The sequence below is a fragment of the Arachis ipaensis genome, chromosome B1 (genome assembly GCF_059453495.1).
Source record: "Arachis ipaensis isolate K30076 ecotype BB chromosome B1, ASM5945349v1, whole genome shotgun sequence".
NCBI lineage: Eukaryota > Viridiplantae > Streptophyta > Magnoliopsida > Fabales > Fabaceae > Arachis > Arachis ipaensis.
Genome location: NC_142436.1, coordinates 150,110,834 through 150,128,021, shown reverse-complemented (window position 1 = coordinate 150,128,021; position 17,188 = coordinate 150,110,834). Strand labels below are relative to the sequence as shown.

General features: G+C 31.6%; 1 protein-coding gene across 1 annotated transcript; it reads left to right on the top strand.

Annotated features, from left to right (window-relative positions):
* The first annotated feature begins 2,523 nt into the window (after window positions 1-2,523).
* LOC107615501 (uncharacterized) lies at window positions 2,524-5,689 on the top strand. The gene is made up of 3 exons (XM_016317562.1): window positions 2,524-2,632; window positions 3,192-5,476; window positions 5,609-5,689. Exons 1-3 carry the CDS (start codon window positions 2,524-2,526, stop codon window positions 5,687-5,689), a joined length of 2,475 nt encoding a protein of 824 aa, XP_016173048.1.
* The last annotated feature ends 11,499 nt before the right edge of the window (window positions 5,690-17,188 follow it).

Here is a 17,188-nt window from a genome sequence, read left to right as displayed (position 1 = left end):
ATAGTTAAGTAAACGAGTCCTCCAACTAGCTGTCAATAGAGAGTGGAATTATCCAAAACAGTGCCATTCATAGGAGTAAATCGAACATTAGGCTCAAGAGGAGTAGACTCAGTGTGACTATCTGTAATTCCGGCTCGAGCAAGAAGATTTGAAGCATATTTAGCTTGAGAGAGATAAATGCCATCATCGGTAGATATGACTTCTAGACCAAGAAAATAGCTGAGAGAACCAAGATCTTTCATCTCAAAAGTACGCTGAAGGGATGCCTTGAGATTAAAAATACCATCAGCATCATCTCCAGTAATGATCATGTCATCAACATACAAAAGTAGAAGAACAACTCCACATTCACTTTTACGAATAAAGAGAGCATTCTCATGAGGACTGTAAGTGAAAGCAAGACGGCATATGGTAGTGCTGAACTTATCAAACCATTCACGAGGAGCTTGCTTAAGTCCATAGAGTGCCTTGCGAAGGAGACAAACTTTGGCAGAAGGACAAGGATAACCCGGAGGGGGTTTCATATAGACCTTCTGTTTCAAATCTCCATTAAGAAATGCATTCTTCACATCCATCTGACTGAGAGACCATTTTTTGACCGCAGCAATGGCAAGAAGCTCGAACAGATGTGAGACGAGCAACAGGAGCAAAAGTCTCTTCATAGTCAATACCATACTCTTGCGTACAACCCTGAGCAACCAATCGTGCCTTATAACGGTCAATAGAACCATCAGAGCGAGTCTTGATCTTGTATACCCATTTGCTTCCCAAAACTTCTTGATTAGAAGGAGAATCAACCAAGTCCCAAGTGTGTGCTTTTTCAAGTGCATGTATTTCCTCCTGCATTGCTTGTTGCCAATTTGGATTTGTGAAGGCTTCTCTGAATAACTTAGGTTCATGTTGATGAAGAATAGTAGAAAACCAATTATAATCAAGAAGACGAGGAGGTGGATTTCTCACCCTGGAACAGCAAGTGGAAGGAGGAGGCATGACGGTAGGAGTAGGAGCGTCGTCTGGTCCGGAATCATCGGGAGATGGAGAAGGCGGAAGAACAGGAGGTTGTGAAGGGTGACTCGAAATAGAACCTGTTGAATCATCACTAGAAAAAAGATCAATATTGGGATTAGTGAAAAAAGGTGACTGAGTAGGAGGAATAGACTCAAAGGAGGAGAACCGAGAAAACATATGATGCTCCCAGAAGACAACATGACGAGATATACGAATACGTTTAGAGAGAAGATCCCAACAACGATAATCCTTGTGTTCAGTACCATAACCAAGGAAACAACAGTTACGAGCCCGAGGTTCAAGTTTACTATGTTCATGAGGCTGAAGAAGAACAAAACAAACACAACCGAAAACTCGAAGAGAACTATAATCTGGGGAGGTATGATAAAGACGCTCAAAAGGAGTAACATTACCGAGAACAGAAGAAGGGAATCTATTGATAACATGAACAACAGTAAGAACAGCTTCACCCCAAGTACGCTCAGGACACAAAGAAGAAAGAAGCATTGCACGAACAGAGTCAAGAATGTGACGGTGTTTGCATTCAGCTCGGCCATTTTGTTGAGACGTACCAGGGCAAGAAAACTCAGACAAGGTACCCTATTCTGTAAGAAAGGTTAATAGTTTGGAATCACGGTATTCCATAGCATTATCACGGCGAAAAACCTTAATGACCTTGGAAAACTGAGTTTTAATCATAGTGGCAAAGTTAATATAAATCTGAGGTAACTCATGGCGATTGGTCATCAAATAAACCCAAGTAAAACGTGAATAATCATCAATGAAAACAACAAAGTATCGAGCTCCTCCCATAGAAGCAGTGGGAGCGGGACCCCAAACATCAGAGTGAATGAGATCAAAAGGAGAGCAAGTAAGAGAGGAATTATTGTGAAAAGATAAAGCAGGTTGTTTGGTAGTTTGACAAGAAATTCAATCAAAAGATTCATTAGGAACCTGACCCAAAACACCTTGAGACACAAGAGGACACAATTTTTCTAAGGAGCTGTGGGCAAGACGTTGATGTCATAAGTGAAGGGTAGATGGAAAAGAAGCAGCACAGAGATTTGGTATAGGAGGAATATGAAGATTCTCGACTTCAAACAACCTTCCAACCTTACGTCCAGTCCCGATGACTTGTCCCGTCCGACGATCCTGTACATGACAACCAGAGATAGAAAAAGGGACATCAAAACCCAGATCAACAAGTTGACCAACAGAAATAAGATTAAAGTTTAAGTTGGGAATAAATAAGTATCAGGAAGATTAAGAGTCGACTGGGAGATAGAACCCTTGTGTGTTGCGTGCAGTAGGGGTATTACCAGAAAGGGAGAGAAGACGCTGAAGAAGAGACGCAATATCAGATAGAGAGACAGGAGACGGGTTGAGAGGAGCAGAGGTGGTAGATTCAAGAGTAGCATCAACAGCAGAAGCAGGCTCAGGACGTGGTGGGTGAGTAGGACAGGTAGTAATCAAATGTTCTGAGAGCTTGCAATAATAGCAAAACAATTGTGAACAATGGTAGCTAATATGACCTTTCTGGTGGCATGTGTGACATTCAACAGAGAGACAGACGGAGAAGAGGTGCCCAAAACGGTTACAATCAGGGACGGATACATGGGGGCAAGTAGAGGCCTGGGCCCCCCAGCTTTTTTAAAAAAAACATAGTAGTATAAACTAAAAGGCCCAACTCAAATAAAATATCATGGTTTTTAAATTTTTTTAAACTCCTAAATAATAAACACTACGTGTGACCTTCTCTTTCTTTTATGCTTTTCCTTTTTGAAACGTTCGGTCTTCTCTTCCTTTGGAGTACGCTGCACGCCCTCACAGCCTGGCTTAGTGGTTTCGGTCTTCAATCATAGGCTCATAGCAATTAGCAAAGGTATTCACTAATCACTACTCTACTCATTCTATTTTTTATTTTTTTATATAATTATATAAAATTATTAATTAATAAATCATGTTTTTTGACTATAAAATAATATAATTTTATCTTTTTTGTGATCACATAAATTATAGATAAATAGCTTATTCATTGATAAGATTTATTCTCTTTTTTTATTTTTTATTTTTAGTAAAATTGATAATAACTTAGTAAAAAAATATTATTATTGATATTTAATTAATAAAAAATATTCAGATTTTGTTTATTCATGTGAGTATATAATTATTCTTTTTTTCAGGTAACAAAAAATTAGAACATTTTATGATGAGAAAGCAAAGTAAAATTAATGCAATTTTTAAGAGAAAAGTTACTGATGATGTTGGAGTTCAAACAAGTCAACCCTCTAATCTTGTTTCACAAGAAGTTCAAGTAAGTGAACTCTCTAATCTTACTCAAAATATACATCAACAAAAAGCCAAAGTTCCAAGATTAGAAAGAGATGTTGATATCTCTTTACTAGAAAGGGATCCAGGAAAGCGACGTCCAATTTGGCAGTATAATGTCAATGAACGTGATAAGATTCGTAGAGCATACATAATAGCTGGGCCATACCAACCAACAAATATTAGCTATCCAACTTCTGGTAATAACAATCATCGTCGATATTTTCAATCTTCTTGGTTTAAGAAATTTTCAAGTTGGTTAGAATATTCACCAGAAAAAGATGCTGCCTATTGTTTGCCTTGCTACTTGTTTGGTAAACATTATGGTGCTCACAATGATGGAAAAAATGCATTTTCAGAGTTAGGATTTAGTAATTGGAAGAAAGTAAACAATGGAGTGAATTGTGCATTTGTATGTCACGAGGGTTCTATTCCTAATTCTCCCCATAATTTATGTGTGAAATCTTGTGATGATTTAATGGCTCAATCTAAGCATATAGACAAAGTTCTTGATAGGCATAGTGATGAAACTATTGCAAATAACCGCTTAAGGTTGAAGACATCTATTGATGCTATTCGATGGCTTGCATTTCAAGCATGTGCATTTAGAGGCGATGATAAAAGTCATGGATCTTTGAATAGGGAAAATTTTATTGAGTTAATTAAGCTTTTGGCTTCCTGTAATCAGAATGTTAATAATGTTGTTCTTGAAAATGCTCCTGGAAATGCTCAATATATATCTCCCGGTGTTCAAAAAGATATATTACATATCTTTGCTAGAAAAGTGCGTGCAACAATTCGAGAAGAAATTGGTGATTCTAAATTTTGTATAATTATTGATGAAGCAAGAGATGAGTCAAAGCGAGAACAAATGTCTGTGGTTTTGAGATTTGTAGACAAACACGGTTGTGTTCAAGAAAGATTTTTTGATCTTATACATGTTTCTGATACGTGTTCTTTGACATTGAAAACAGAAATTTCATCAGTTCTTTCTCGTCATAATCTTGATGTTCAAAATATTAGGGGACAAGGGTATGATGGAGCTAGTAATATGCGTGGTGAATGGAATGGACTACAAGCTCTATTTTTGAAAGATTGTCCTTTTGCTTATTACATTCACTGTCTTGCTCATCGATTACAATTAGCACTTGTTTCTGCAGCTAAAGAAGTTTGCTATGTTCATCAATTCTTTTCAAAACTTACACTAATTGTGAATGTTGTGACTGTTTCTCCTAAACGTCATGATCAGTTAAGGGTTGCTCAAGCAAATAATGTTGCAAACTTAATTGCCGATGATCAACTTATGACAGGTAGTGGACTTAATCAAATTGGTACTTTGCAAAGAGCTGGAAATACTAGATGGGGGTCTCATTTGAATTCTGTACGTAGCTTGCTATGCATGTTTGATACTACTTGTGAAGTTCTTGAAAAAAGCACTGAAGAAGGTAATTTCTCCACTCGTGGTGATGCTAGTGCTGCTTATGATGCTATCACATCCTTTGAATTTGTCTTTGTTTTGCATTTGATAAGAAATATTTTGGAAGTTAGTCATGATCTTTGTCAAGCTTTGCAACGAAAAAATCAAGACATATTGAATGCTTTAACTCTGGTTTCTACTAGCAAGACTTTAATCCAACGAATGAGAGAATCAAGTTGGGAGGCTTTCATAAAAGAAGTTATATTGTTTTGTGAGAAACATGAAGTTGAAGTTCCTGATATGAATGCATTGCATATTCCTAGAAGAGGCCGAACTCGCAAAATTGTTGACCAAATTTCAGTGGAGCATCATTACCGTGTTAATTTATTTCTGGCTGTAATTGATACACAGTTAGAAGAGCTTAATGGAAGATTCAATGATAATATGGTGGAATTGCTTACTTTAAGTTCAACTTTAGATCCCAGAGATAATTATAAGTTCTTCAGTGTCAACAAAGTATGTGAATTAGTAGAACGATTTTATCCAGGTGACTTCAGTGACCAAGAGAAATTTCACATTAGAATGCAAGCTCAACATTATGAACTTGATGTTCTTAATCATGTTGAGTTAACTAACTTGTGCACAATTTCGAAGTTATGTCAAGGATTAACGAAGACAGGAAAGTCTTTAACATATCCTTTGATTGATCGTTTGATTCGCTTGGTATTAACTCTTCCTGTTTCAACTGCTACAACTGAGAGATCTTTTTCAGCTATGAATATTGTGAAGAATAGACTCAGAAATAAAATAGAAGATGAATTTCTTGCTAATTTTCTTTTGATTTACATTGAGAAGAAGATTGCTGAAAGATTTGACACCGATTCTATTATCGATGAATTTTATGATATGAAGAATCAACGTGTACCACTTCGTTAGTAAAAGTATGCATATTTTGTTTGTACTTTAAATATATATTCTCTATCGGTATATTTTTGTAATGCATCTTACATTATAATTTATTTGCATATTTCTTTAATATTATATATGTTATTGGCCCCCACGATAACATTTCTGGATCCGTCCCTAGTTACAATTTCGACAGAATTTATTATTTCTGTATGTGGTAGCAAAAACAGCTGACTTTTCCATAATAGCAGATACAAAGATCACAGAGAGGAGAGAAAAACTACAACTTGGGAGCCGAAAATGAGAAACGGAGGGCAAAATCGAAAAGAGCTCACCAAAAAACTTTAGGGAGGGTCCCACGGGCTGCCACGTCAGCTGCCACGTCAGCAGGAGAGGGCACGTAGCGCAGTGTGATTGGAGGCGAAGAACACGTCAGCAAACACGTCAGCGCTGACAAGGTGCATGGATCAACCAACTGTCCGGGTCGGGTCCGTGCGCGGGTCTGGTGGGTCGGTTCAGAAGCGGTCGCGGGTTGAGCGAGGAGAAGCGTGAGTGTGACACGTGGGAGCGTCTGGTAGGGGTGGCAATGGGTAGGGTAGGGTAGGGTTTGGAGTCAACCCTAACCCTACCCGCGGGTTGAAATTTTTATATAAACTCAACCCTACCCTACCCGCAGGTTGAGAATATCTCAACCCTAACCCTACCCGCTCTTAACCCGCGGGTACCCGACCCTACCCGCGGGTTACAAAAAAAAAATGCAACGTTATTATATAACTTGATGATAATTTAAAATAGAACTGACTTTTATGTAAAAAAAAGTTTATTAAATTATCAATTAATGTTCTTCTTTTAATGACTAAGGATCTTTTGTATTTAGTGAGAAGTGTTTAGTTCAACATCCACTTAAAATATATTTTTATATAAGTATATAACATATACATATATAGGATGCGGGTTGGTCGGGTAGGGTTGAGGCTCAACCCGCACCCTACCCGACCCGCACAAAAACCCTACCCGCTGTGGATCGGGTTGGCAACCCTACCCGACCGGGTGGGGTCGGATTGGGTACCCGCGGGTAGGGTACATATTGCCACCCCTAGCGTCTGGGCCGTTGATTAAGGGCCCAATCCGACGGCGTGGAATTAATCTGGAAAGGAGAAGAAGCTGATGACGACAGGGACTTCCGGAGGTACGTGGAGGCGCATGAGACGGTTTCCGGCGATGAATTTGGTGGCGTTGGAAAGCTTGCAACGAGGAGAAGGCGAGGGTGGTGACAGTGACGAACCAAAGCGTCGGGAGAGACTCAAAAAGGGAGGACAAAGTACTGCCGGAGGAGACAAAATAAAAGAGCTAGAAACCAATTGTTTCTGAAAAAAAAATAACCTAAGCTCTTGATACTATGTTAGAAAGGATAAGAGAGAGCAGTAGAAAAAAAGGTTTGTGTGTATTTAAGTTGTTTATTCAAGTTGTGTGGAATGATACAATATAAAAGGATATTTATAGGTACTAAGAGAATCGTAATAATAAACACGTAATCTCCTATAATAAATATTCAGATATACTAAATAATGCTAATTGATCCTAATTATATTCAAACATCCCCCTCCTCACTTGAGTTTGAAACTTATTTAAAATAACAAAATAAAGAGAAAAAAGAAAAAAAATGCATAAACTCTCTAAAACGGGTGCAGACGGAACTGCCGAAAGGAAGCGCAGACGGAACTGCCGCTTGTCTGAATGAAGTGCAGACGAAACTGCCGGAAAGAAATACAGTCGGAATTGCCACAAGGAAAACACAGACGAAACGCAGACAGAATTGTCATGAGAAAACGTAGACGGAACTACCACGAGAGAACACAAACAGAATTGTCACGAGAGAACGCAAATAGAACTGCCACGAGAGAATGCAGATAGAACTGCTACGAGAGAACGAAAACTATATGATTTCTTCATAAGAATAGGTAAGTAGCGGATGACAATGAGGTTTGATCATTTGACTCGAAAAAACATAAGATAGAAAAAATAGGCTAGTCGGTGAGGTGAAAAAGCATCAAAGGATTGACAAAAGAGAAAGAAGAATGGCATAGAAAAAAAATGCAAAAACTACGGTGATTTCACCGCAAAGAAAACAATATATTCTCTTCGAGGAGGATATCATGGCTCTGATACCATGTTAGAAACAAGAGAGCAATCTAAAAAAAGTGTTTTGTGTATTATTCAGTCTGATGTAAAGTACAATGTACAGGAATATATATAGGTGCTAGAAGAATCAAAGTAATAAAAATATAAAATCCTACAATTAATATACAGATATATTATATAAATATAAACGATACTAATTGATCCTAATTATATTCTAACAATATAGATATATATATACACACTCAAAAAATAGAATTTCTCATTTCTATGTTGCTATATATTATTGTAGCTAGCATTGTTTTGTTCTCTGTCTCTGTTGTGGTCCTACTAAGGAGAAAGAGGAGCAAGAGGTATTAATTGATTCCTTGACATATACATGGGTGGAGTGAGAGCCCACCTTTAATTTGTTTGAGAGCTAAATTGCAGTATCATCATAAGACACACTTATATTTTTCTCAAACAATTGAAGCAGCCAAATTGTTTTAATGCATAGGGTTTGGTATATATATATAAACCTCTTACGAAATAATCACATATAAGGCCGGTTTGTTTTTAGCTTTGCATAATTGTATTATTTAGTCCTAGACACTAGCTACAATGCTTTTTATGAGTCCCTCAAATAAAGACATTTAAAATATTTTTTTAAAAATATTTTTTAATAATTAAAATTAAACATATATAATTAAGTAAATTATATTACTTTTGTATAATTAAATTAGATAAATTGATTTGATCAAAAAATTAATAAATTAAATTTTAAATTGATCTAAATTAATATTTTTTTATGAAAAATGACTACAATAATATCTCTATTATAAAAAATAATTAAAATACTCTTATTATATATATTGAGAACTCTAAATCTTAATCCTATGACGGCACATAGAGAAGAGAAGGGTTATAATTTAGGATTTTCAAAATATATAATAAGAGTATTTTAGTCATTTTCTATAATAAGGGTATTGTAGTTATTTTTTATAAAAAAATATTAATTTAAATCGATTCAAAATTTAATTCATTAATTTTTTTGCAGAATTAATTTGTCTAATCTAATTTTGACAAAAATGACATAATTTAATCAGTTATATGTATTGAATTTTAATTACTAAAAAACATATTTAAAAAAAGACTTTTTAAATGTCTTTATTTGAGTGACTTTCTATATTTATTTAATTTTAAGATAACTTAAAATATCGAAAATATTTGATAAACTCTTAAATAAAATAAAGGGCAATTTACGTTTTTAAATTGTTTGACCCCCAATATTAGGCAAATGCATTGTTTCACTATTTTATGTAAACCGCTACTGGCAGTAGCGGTTTACAGGTGTGCATAAACCGCTACAACCAATCGCGGTTTACGTGTATGCGTGTGTGAGTGTAAACCGCTGCTGTGTGTGCGTGTGTGAGTGTAAACCGCTATAGGCTATAGCGGTTTACGTGTAGTGTGCTGCCTATATAGTCAAATTATACAAAATTAAATAAAAATTAACTAAGTTCCATACCAAAGAACATGTATTAATAGAAATAATTAAAAATTTTATATGAATAATGAGTACTAAAAATTTCGTTACAAAAATATAACAATATGCATTAGAGAATATAAAAAAAAATTCTAAAAAAACATATTACTATGAACAAACAAAATAAATAAAAAATTGATTAAAAAAATCAAAATTTATAAAAACTGATAATTATTCTTGATTTTTTTATTACAAATAAAATCGAATGGCAAAATTAGCAAAAAAATAATATTTTTTAAATTATTTTTCAATTTAATAATTGAACAGAACGTAAAAATTACACTTAGTTATTTCTAATGAACAAGAGTTAAAACATAGAAGTCATGTTTGTCTTTAAAAAAAAAACAGACAAACAAAAAATTCTGATACTTAACAAGAAAAGTCTAATTAAAAAGATGTTGCAGCGAGTACATAAAATCGACCATGATACATAAGCCTATATTAAAATTCACGATTATAAAACATAAGTTAAAATATAAATATAAAATATATATTAAAAATAAATTAAATAATATATATTTATATATAAATATATAATAATTAATTTTAGTAATTTATTTTAGTATATAAATAATATTTTTAATCAAACATATACAAAATAAAAAGATACGTGAGTACATAAAAATAGGGAGATATATAGGTGTATTATACACGTAATATATTAAAACAGTATTTTTTGTTCTTGTTTTTGGTGTAATTTACTCTCTAACTGAACTATATATGACCTCCATTAATTCTTAGAAGATAGTACAATTTACATTATTTTTTGAAAAATATATACATGTGACTTTTGTTTATTTAATTTTCAATAAAATTATTTGGTGTAACATTTATATTTTAATTACAATATAAGGAGACGAAATTATATATATGTATTGAAAATTAATTTTAACTTTTTCAGTTAACATTTTTTGTTAAAATTTTTTTTGTTTTATTTTGATTTCTTTTTCATCTATTTGGAAGCAGAATCTCAGACTGAGAAAGGGGACAATAATCCCTTTAAATTTTAATTTTTTTCATATAAATTATATATAAATTTTATTTTTATTTTTTAAATTTTTATTTTTATTTTATTTTATTATAAAATTAATTTTTGGTTATTCTTTAATATTTTGCCTAGTTTCGTCATTGTATCTATATATTATTTTATCATCTAATTGTTCATTTTTTGTTTGAAATAGACACACTACATGTAAACCGCTATAGCCTATAGCGGTTTACACTCACACACGCACACACGTAAATCGCTGCTGCCAGCAGCGGTGGTTTACACTCACACATGCATACACGTAAATCGCGGCTGGTTGTAGCGGTTTATGCACACCTGTAAACCGCTACTGCCAGTAGCGATTTACATAAAATAGTGAAACAATGCATTTGCGTATTGAAATTGAAAACAATGCATTTGCGTAATATTGGGGTCAAACAATTTAAAAACGTAAATTGCCCTAAAATAAATTTTAATTATTGCTAAAATATATATGGTACCCATTACATATTGTTAACGAGGGAGAGCCCAAAGTAACGGTTTTTTCAATGTGAAACTCGTTATTATTATTACAAATAGACATATATAGATACATTTCTTATTTGTGTGTATGTAGCCTTAATTAAAGAGTGAGAAAATTTTAGATATTCTGAGAATAAAATTAGTGATTTATTGCAGAATAATTTTTTTAGTTTTAATTATTTATTTGGAGAATAAAATATTTTTTCAAAATTTGAAATTAAAATTCTTAATCAAAATCTTTAATCATATATGTAGTTAGTTCAAACAATTCTTGTAAAAAGAGATACATTAGTAGTCGCTTAATTAGTTACTTAAATAGTTGAAAATTAAAAATTTTTATAAAATAGAGATACGTTTTGTCTTTTAAATAAATAGTCAAAAATTAAAAAAGATATTTATTTTTATTCTATTTTATAAGGTTGCGAGAACCGAACCGGTCAATAAACCGATAAGGTCACTGGTTCAATGGTTCACTGGTTCGACTGGAGTTGAACCGGGATTCAACCGGTTTAATTAAATATTAAATAAAATTATTAAACTTAATAAAATTCAATAATTTATAACTTAATAAAATTTAATATTTCACATAATAAATTATCCATTACTTAAGATTAGAGGTTCACAAACAACTTCAAACATCAAAGTTTATAACTAAACAAAAAATAAAACGTACATAATGACAAACCCATAGTGTTCTACATTCAAAAGATACAATTACTAACTTTCTATACACAAACAAGGACTATCCCTATGGTTTCTATACACAAACAAGGAGTTTTCTAATCAGATATGGCAAATTTTCACAACAAAGAATAGAAAGATATTAGGCTATTAGCAACACCAAATTTCATCCAGAACACACACACACATAGTCAGGCAGACTATTGCTGTCAAAACAATACATATTACTTTCTTAATCGTTATTATTAAGGAACACAATTTGCCCTGCTTTGTCCAATAGATTTGCTCACTTTTATTAGGATTTACTGATTTAGCATGATTCAATCTTATCCTCCATAATATGAATATCAAACACTACAGAATATTACAGAGAAAAAATAGGCAAGGAAGATATGTAGCTTTTCAAAAAGATTAAGGCAATCTTGGTTTTCTTCAAATTCAACTTTAGCCCAATTTAAGCAGCAAAAAATTGAAGCATCAAAATTAAACAGATATAGGAACAGAAACATCAAAGATAAACATGAAGTCATGAACAGAAAAGGAACATGAACAGAGAGCAACATGTTTTCTGTGATAGAGAAGAACAGGAACAAGAACAGAACCATGAACAGAATCATGCCCGCATACATGAACCGAGGTGGAAGGCAGAGTATTACCGGCGAGCTGGGCGAGGTGGAGAGCTGGGCAACGACGGTGGAGGTGGGGAGCTGGGCGACGGTGATGGAGGAGAGGTGCGACGGTGGAGGTGGGGAGCTGGGCGACGGCGATGGAGGAGAGGTGCGACGGTGGAGGTGGCGAGCTGGGCGACTACGATGGAGGAGAGGTGCGACGGCGATGAGGGGTTGTGGCCTGTCGGAGGGTGAGAGAAACTGAGATACTGACTGAGGGTGGTGGCTGGTGGCAATTAGGGATTTAGGGTTCGTGGCTGAAGATAGCCCTTTTCTCTTTTTTTTTTTTCTCCTTCAAAACGACGCCGTTTTGAAGTTTAATTTTCAAACCAATAAACCGTGAAAAAACCGGACGGTTCTCCCGGTTCACTGGTTAACTGTCGGTTCGACCGATTTTTTTACCGATTTTTTACCAGCCGGTTTCTGACCTTACCCGGACCGGTTAGGTGACTGGTTCCCGGTTTTTTCAGTTGAACCAGCCGATCCGGTTCGGTTTTCAGAACCATGCTATTTTAGTTAGCATATCAGTAGTGGATTAACCGTAATGAATAATGTAAAAACTCGCTATGGTGACACAAAACTAAATCAAAACAACTTATTATAAAGGTGATAGAATGAGATCAAGTTTTCATGACCCAATCTACATCCACAAATTTATCTTAATCCAAAAAAAAAAAAAAACAAATAACTATAAGTGAAAATCACTACAAGAAAAGAGAGTTATTTTAACATTGTCTTTTTTAACAGCCATAATTAAGTGTAAAAATTAATGTATAATTGACAAATATTACAAATGTCAAATTTTTTATGTTTTCTTGATGAATAATTTGACCGTAGAAAATTACTCCTCAATTTTGACACTCATTTGTTTTCAATTTACTCCACTGTTCCTCTTCTTCTTTGGGCTTCATCAATTTTGGCATCGCTCTCAGTTTGGGATCATATTACTCATTCTTTATTTTCAAAATCTCAGTTTATTCTTCGATTTCAAGATCTCATCTCATTCTTTGTTGAAAATTTTTGTTAAAATTTTTTTATGGTCAATAAGTGTCAAAATAAATAGTATTTTTGTCGGTTAATAAGTATCATAAAAAATATATTCTCAAATTTTTCTAACAAATTATTTTTTATAGCCAATATTTATCAAAATAAGATTTAAACTTTTTTCACAATTACTTATATGTTAAAAATATTATTTTTAACAAAATTTTTATTAACATATTTTTATAGTTAAAATAGTATCAAAATTTATTTTTTTAACAAATTTTAATTCTTTTTTTACATATATAACCTTAAAAAATAATTTATATTGTTGTAGTGAATTTACGTATAATTATTTTTATATAAAATTAATAATTAAAAAAATTAAGTTTGAATTTATTAAAATATATCAAATAATTTAACGGTTTTTTGTTATTAATTTCATATAAAGACAATTGTGTATGTGAAGTTGTAACAAAACTATAATAGAGTATTAGCTTAGCTAGGTAATTAAACAAGAAGCTTGTTCTTTAATTCTTTGACTCAATTAACTTCCAATAATATTCATGAATATATAAGGGTGTGGGGCTTTGCTTTGACCATATATCTCACATATCCTGCAAGAGTTGACTGTGCTGAATCAAATAAATGTTATGGGTAATAGATTCATCCACCTCCACGTGAAAAATTAAATAGGGTAGCTAATAGTAGAAGGTTGAAGTTCAACACGCTTTCAAATAATAAAAGCTATCAGTAACTAACTGAGATTGATCGACCATACACTAGTGTGCATGTTATGCTTGCTTGTTTTGTAAATTATTTCATGAAATCAAATAAATAAATGAGTCATACATTATACATACACTTTTTAATTAGGTGAAATGATTTGCCGTATTTGTATTGTTTCCACGTGCATGCAAGCGTTGAATTACTATTAAACTACACTAGTGGTAATAAATATTCTAAGACGGAAATGAATCTTCTCCAATTTTTTTAATATTTGAGAAAATAAAATATAATTTTTTATTTTTAATTCTATAAATAAAACAAAAAAAACAATAAAAAATGAAATTAAATATTAAACGCCATCTAATATTTTTTTCACCAAAAAATATCCACTCCCTTCTAAAACCAAGAAGCTTGTATTGTCATGATGAGCATGTATACTAGTAAAATTTGCACATCACATTACATTGTGAAATTTCTTAGTTAAAATATATATATATATATATATATATATATATATATATATATATTTCTCGTCTATTATTATATAAATTTAATATATAATTTAATTATATTTATATATGGATTTATAAGACAATAAATAAAGTTATAATTAGATCTTAAAAAATTTTAACCTTAGACTAATTAATTTTTGAAGAAAAAAATATTAATTAAATTTTTCACGATAATAGATAGTGAATATATATGTTTTTCGTCAATGAATAGTGTGAAAAAAAATGGAGTTGTCCATATTATCTACCGCGATACGTGTTTAGTTGCTGTCAAATAAATATAAAAGTGATATAATTTTGGACAGTGAAATATTTATTATCTTTTGGGTTTCATATAATCTTGATTAACTATTTTTTATTTACTACAAATCCTATTAAATACAGGTGAAGTTTAATATCAAAAGTTGTTATCTGCATGATGATTTTCTATAAATAAATACGTACATCACCATAAATAATAGTATATATAAACACTGTCATTAAATTTTACATAATAAATTAATAAAAAAATATTATATATCTACTGTTTATTATCATTGAGAATCAAATTAATATTTTTTTTAAGTTAATTAATCCAAAAACAAAATTTTTAAAAATCTAATTATCACTCTACTCTTTTAACCTATATTGCCGTAAGCGTCCATCATGAGCAATGGCATTGATGAATATAATAGTTATGTGCTGTTGCTCAGATCATAGTCATTGTCATAAAAAATGATTAATGGTTTGCATCCAAACATTATTCATGTAACTTTTTTGTTTGTTGCAGCATCTGAATGGGACAAATTCCTAAATAATTAATAGATAACGCTTAATTAGTTGGACAAAGAAGTTGGAAAAGTTACCAATTAATCCATATTATCTTATGTGATGATCTAATTTATTTGAAATTACGAAATGTTTTCTTCAAAAGAAAAATGTTCAATATATAACTGAGCTTAGATCTTAGAACAAAAGCAATAACTAATAATATGAATTGCATTGCATGAATCATGAGCTCTTACTAGTTAGTTAATAATAAAGCACATTACCAATTTACCATTGCAAGTTTGGAACAGGATATTATGGATGTGAGCTGTTGACAAATTAATTGCATTAATTACTTTAATTTTGAGTCTAAGCCTTAACTCATTATGTTAGTGTCTTCTTTATTTTTGGTTAGATAAATTGTATAACTCCAATGTTAGATATGAGTAAAATACTCTTTTGGTTCTTAATATTTGGGGTGAATTTTATTTTAGTCTCTAACATTTTAATCGTCTTATTTTTATCTCAAAAAATTTAAAATAATATCAATATTATCCACCATTAAAGTACTCACTAACACTTAACGAAATTAATATACTGTTAATAATGATTTCGTTAAAGCTACATTTGTGCAACTCCCTTCTCCACCTTCACTTTCTCAACAAATTCAAACTCCATTCTCCTATTCCCTTTTACACTATTAATTCTCTAGGAGGGGTTTGAAGAGGAAGAAAAAGGGAGTAGAAAAATGAAATTTGAACTTGTTGAGAGAGTGAAGATAGAAGAGGAGATTGAACAAATTTAATTTTAACAAAAACATTATTAACAATACATCAATTTCGTCAATTATTAATGAAGAATTTGACAATGAAATAATATTAATGACATTTTAAACGTTTTAGAATAAAAATAAGATGATTAAAATATTAAGAACCAAAATAGTACTTTACTCTTTTAGATATTATAAAATCACCTACACTACACATCTACATACATATTTAAAAGCTCTATCCACTATTTGGCTATTACCAAGATTCAAATCTAAATACTGCATATTAAGAGACATCATATATTATCAATCAACCAAAACTCCAGTTGCATTCTGTTAGTATCTCAACTGTCTTTGCAAAATAAACAGTGTGTTTGTTATATGCATAGGACATTCAGACAGAGATATAAAGATACAAAATTATATTTAACAGATGAGATATAGATAGAGACATTATATTTAAAGATACTGAATTAGTGTATTTTGTATCTATTATAACAAGAAAGATATAGAGACACTAACAAATAATACAATTTATTTTTTATTTTTTATTATTTTTATTAATTATTATATTTTTTTTTCAAATTTTTTGAATGAAGAAAAAAAAATTGAACTTTTATAATTTATTTTGACTTATCATAAAACAAAATATAAAAATACTAATTTTTGTTTCTATTTTTTATGTCTTATTCTTAATGTTTTGTCTTTTCTTGTTCTCCGTACCCAAACGTAGCTTGTGTCTTACTAGTTCATATGCACCAAATCCCAAATTTGGCCCAATAAAATGGGCTTCCATACAAAAATAATGTTCATCCCAAAGATCAAACGAAAGGAGGCTTTACAATTGCACTTAGACCAAATGAAAAAAAACATATTTTGTTGAATGTTGATTTGCATTTTGTGGTGGAAATGCTTAACCCAGAAGAAACAATTGTGGTCCATGATGACCAAAAATAAAAACTCCAAAAGATCCTTTGATTATCACCAGTGCTATGTATTTTTAAGATACGTTATATATATATATATAATTAAAAAAGATAGTTTTATTGGTGTTTTCTATTTTATATTTTAATTTTTTATATTTTTTTAATTTTATAAAATAAAGAGTAATATTATACATTCAACTCTTTTTATGAGTCAAGTCCAACCAAATTTAATAAAATTGTGAAAGAATAAAAAAAAAGATAAAAAATTTTTATTATATATTTTTGTTGTTGTATATTATGGAAAAATAATGCTACTTATTTATATTAATTACTAAACTGATTTTA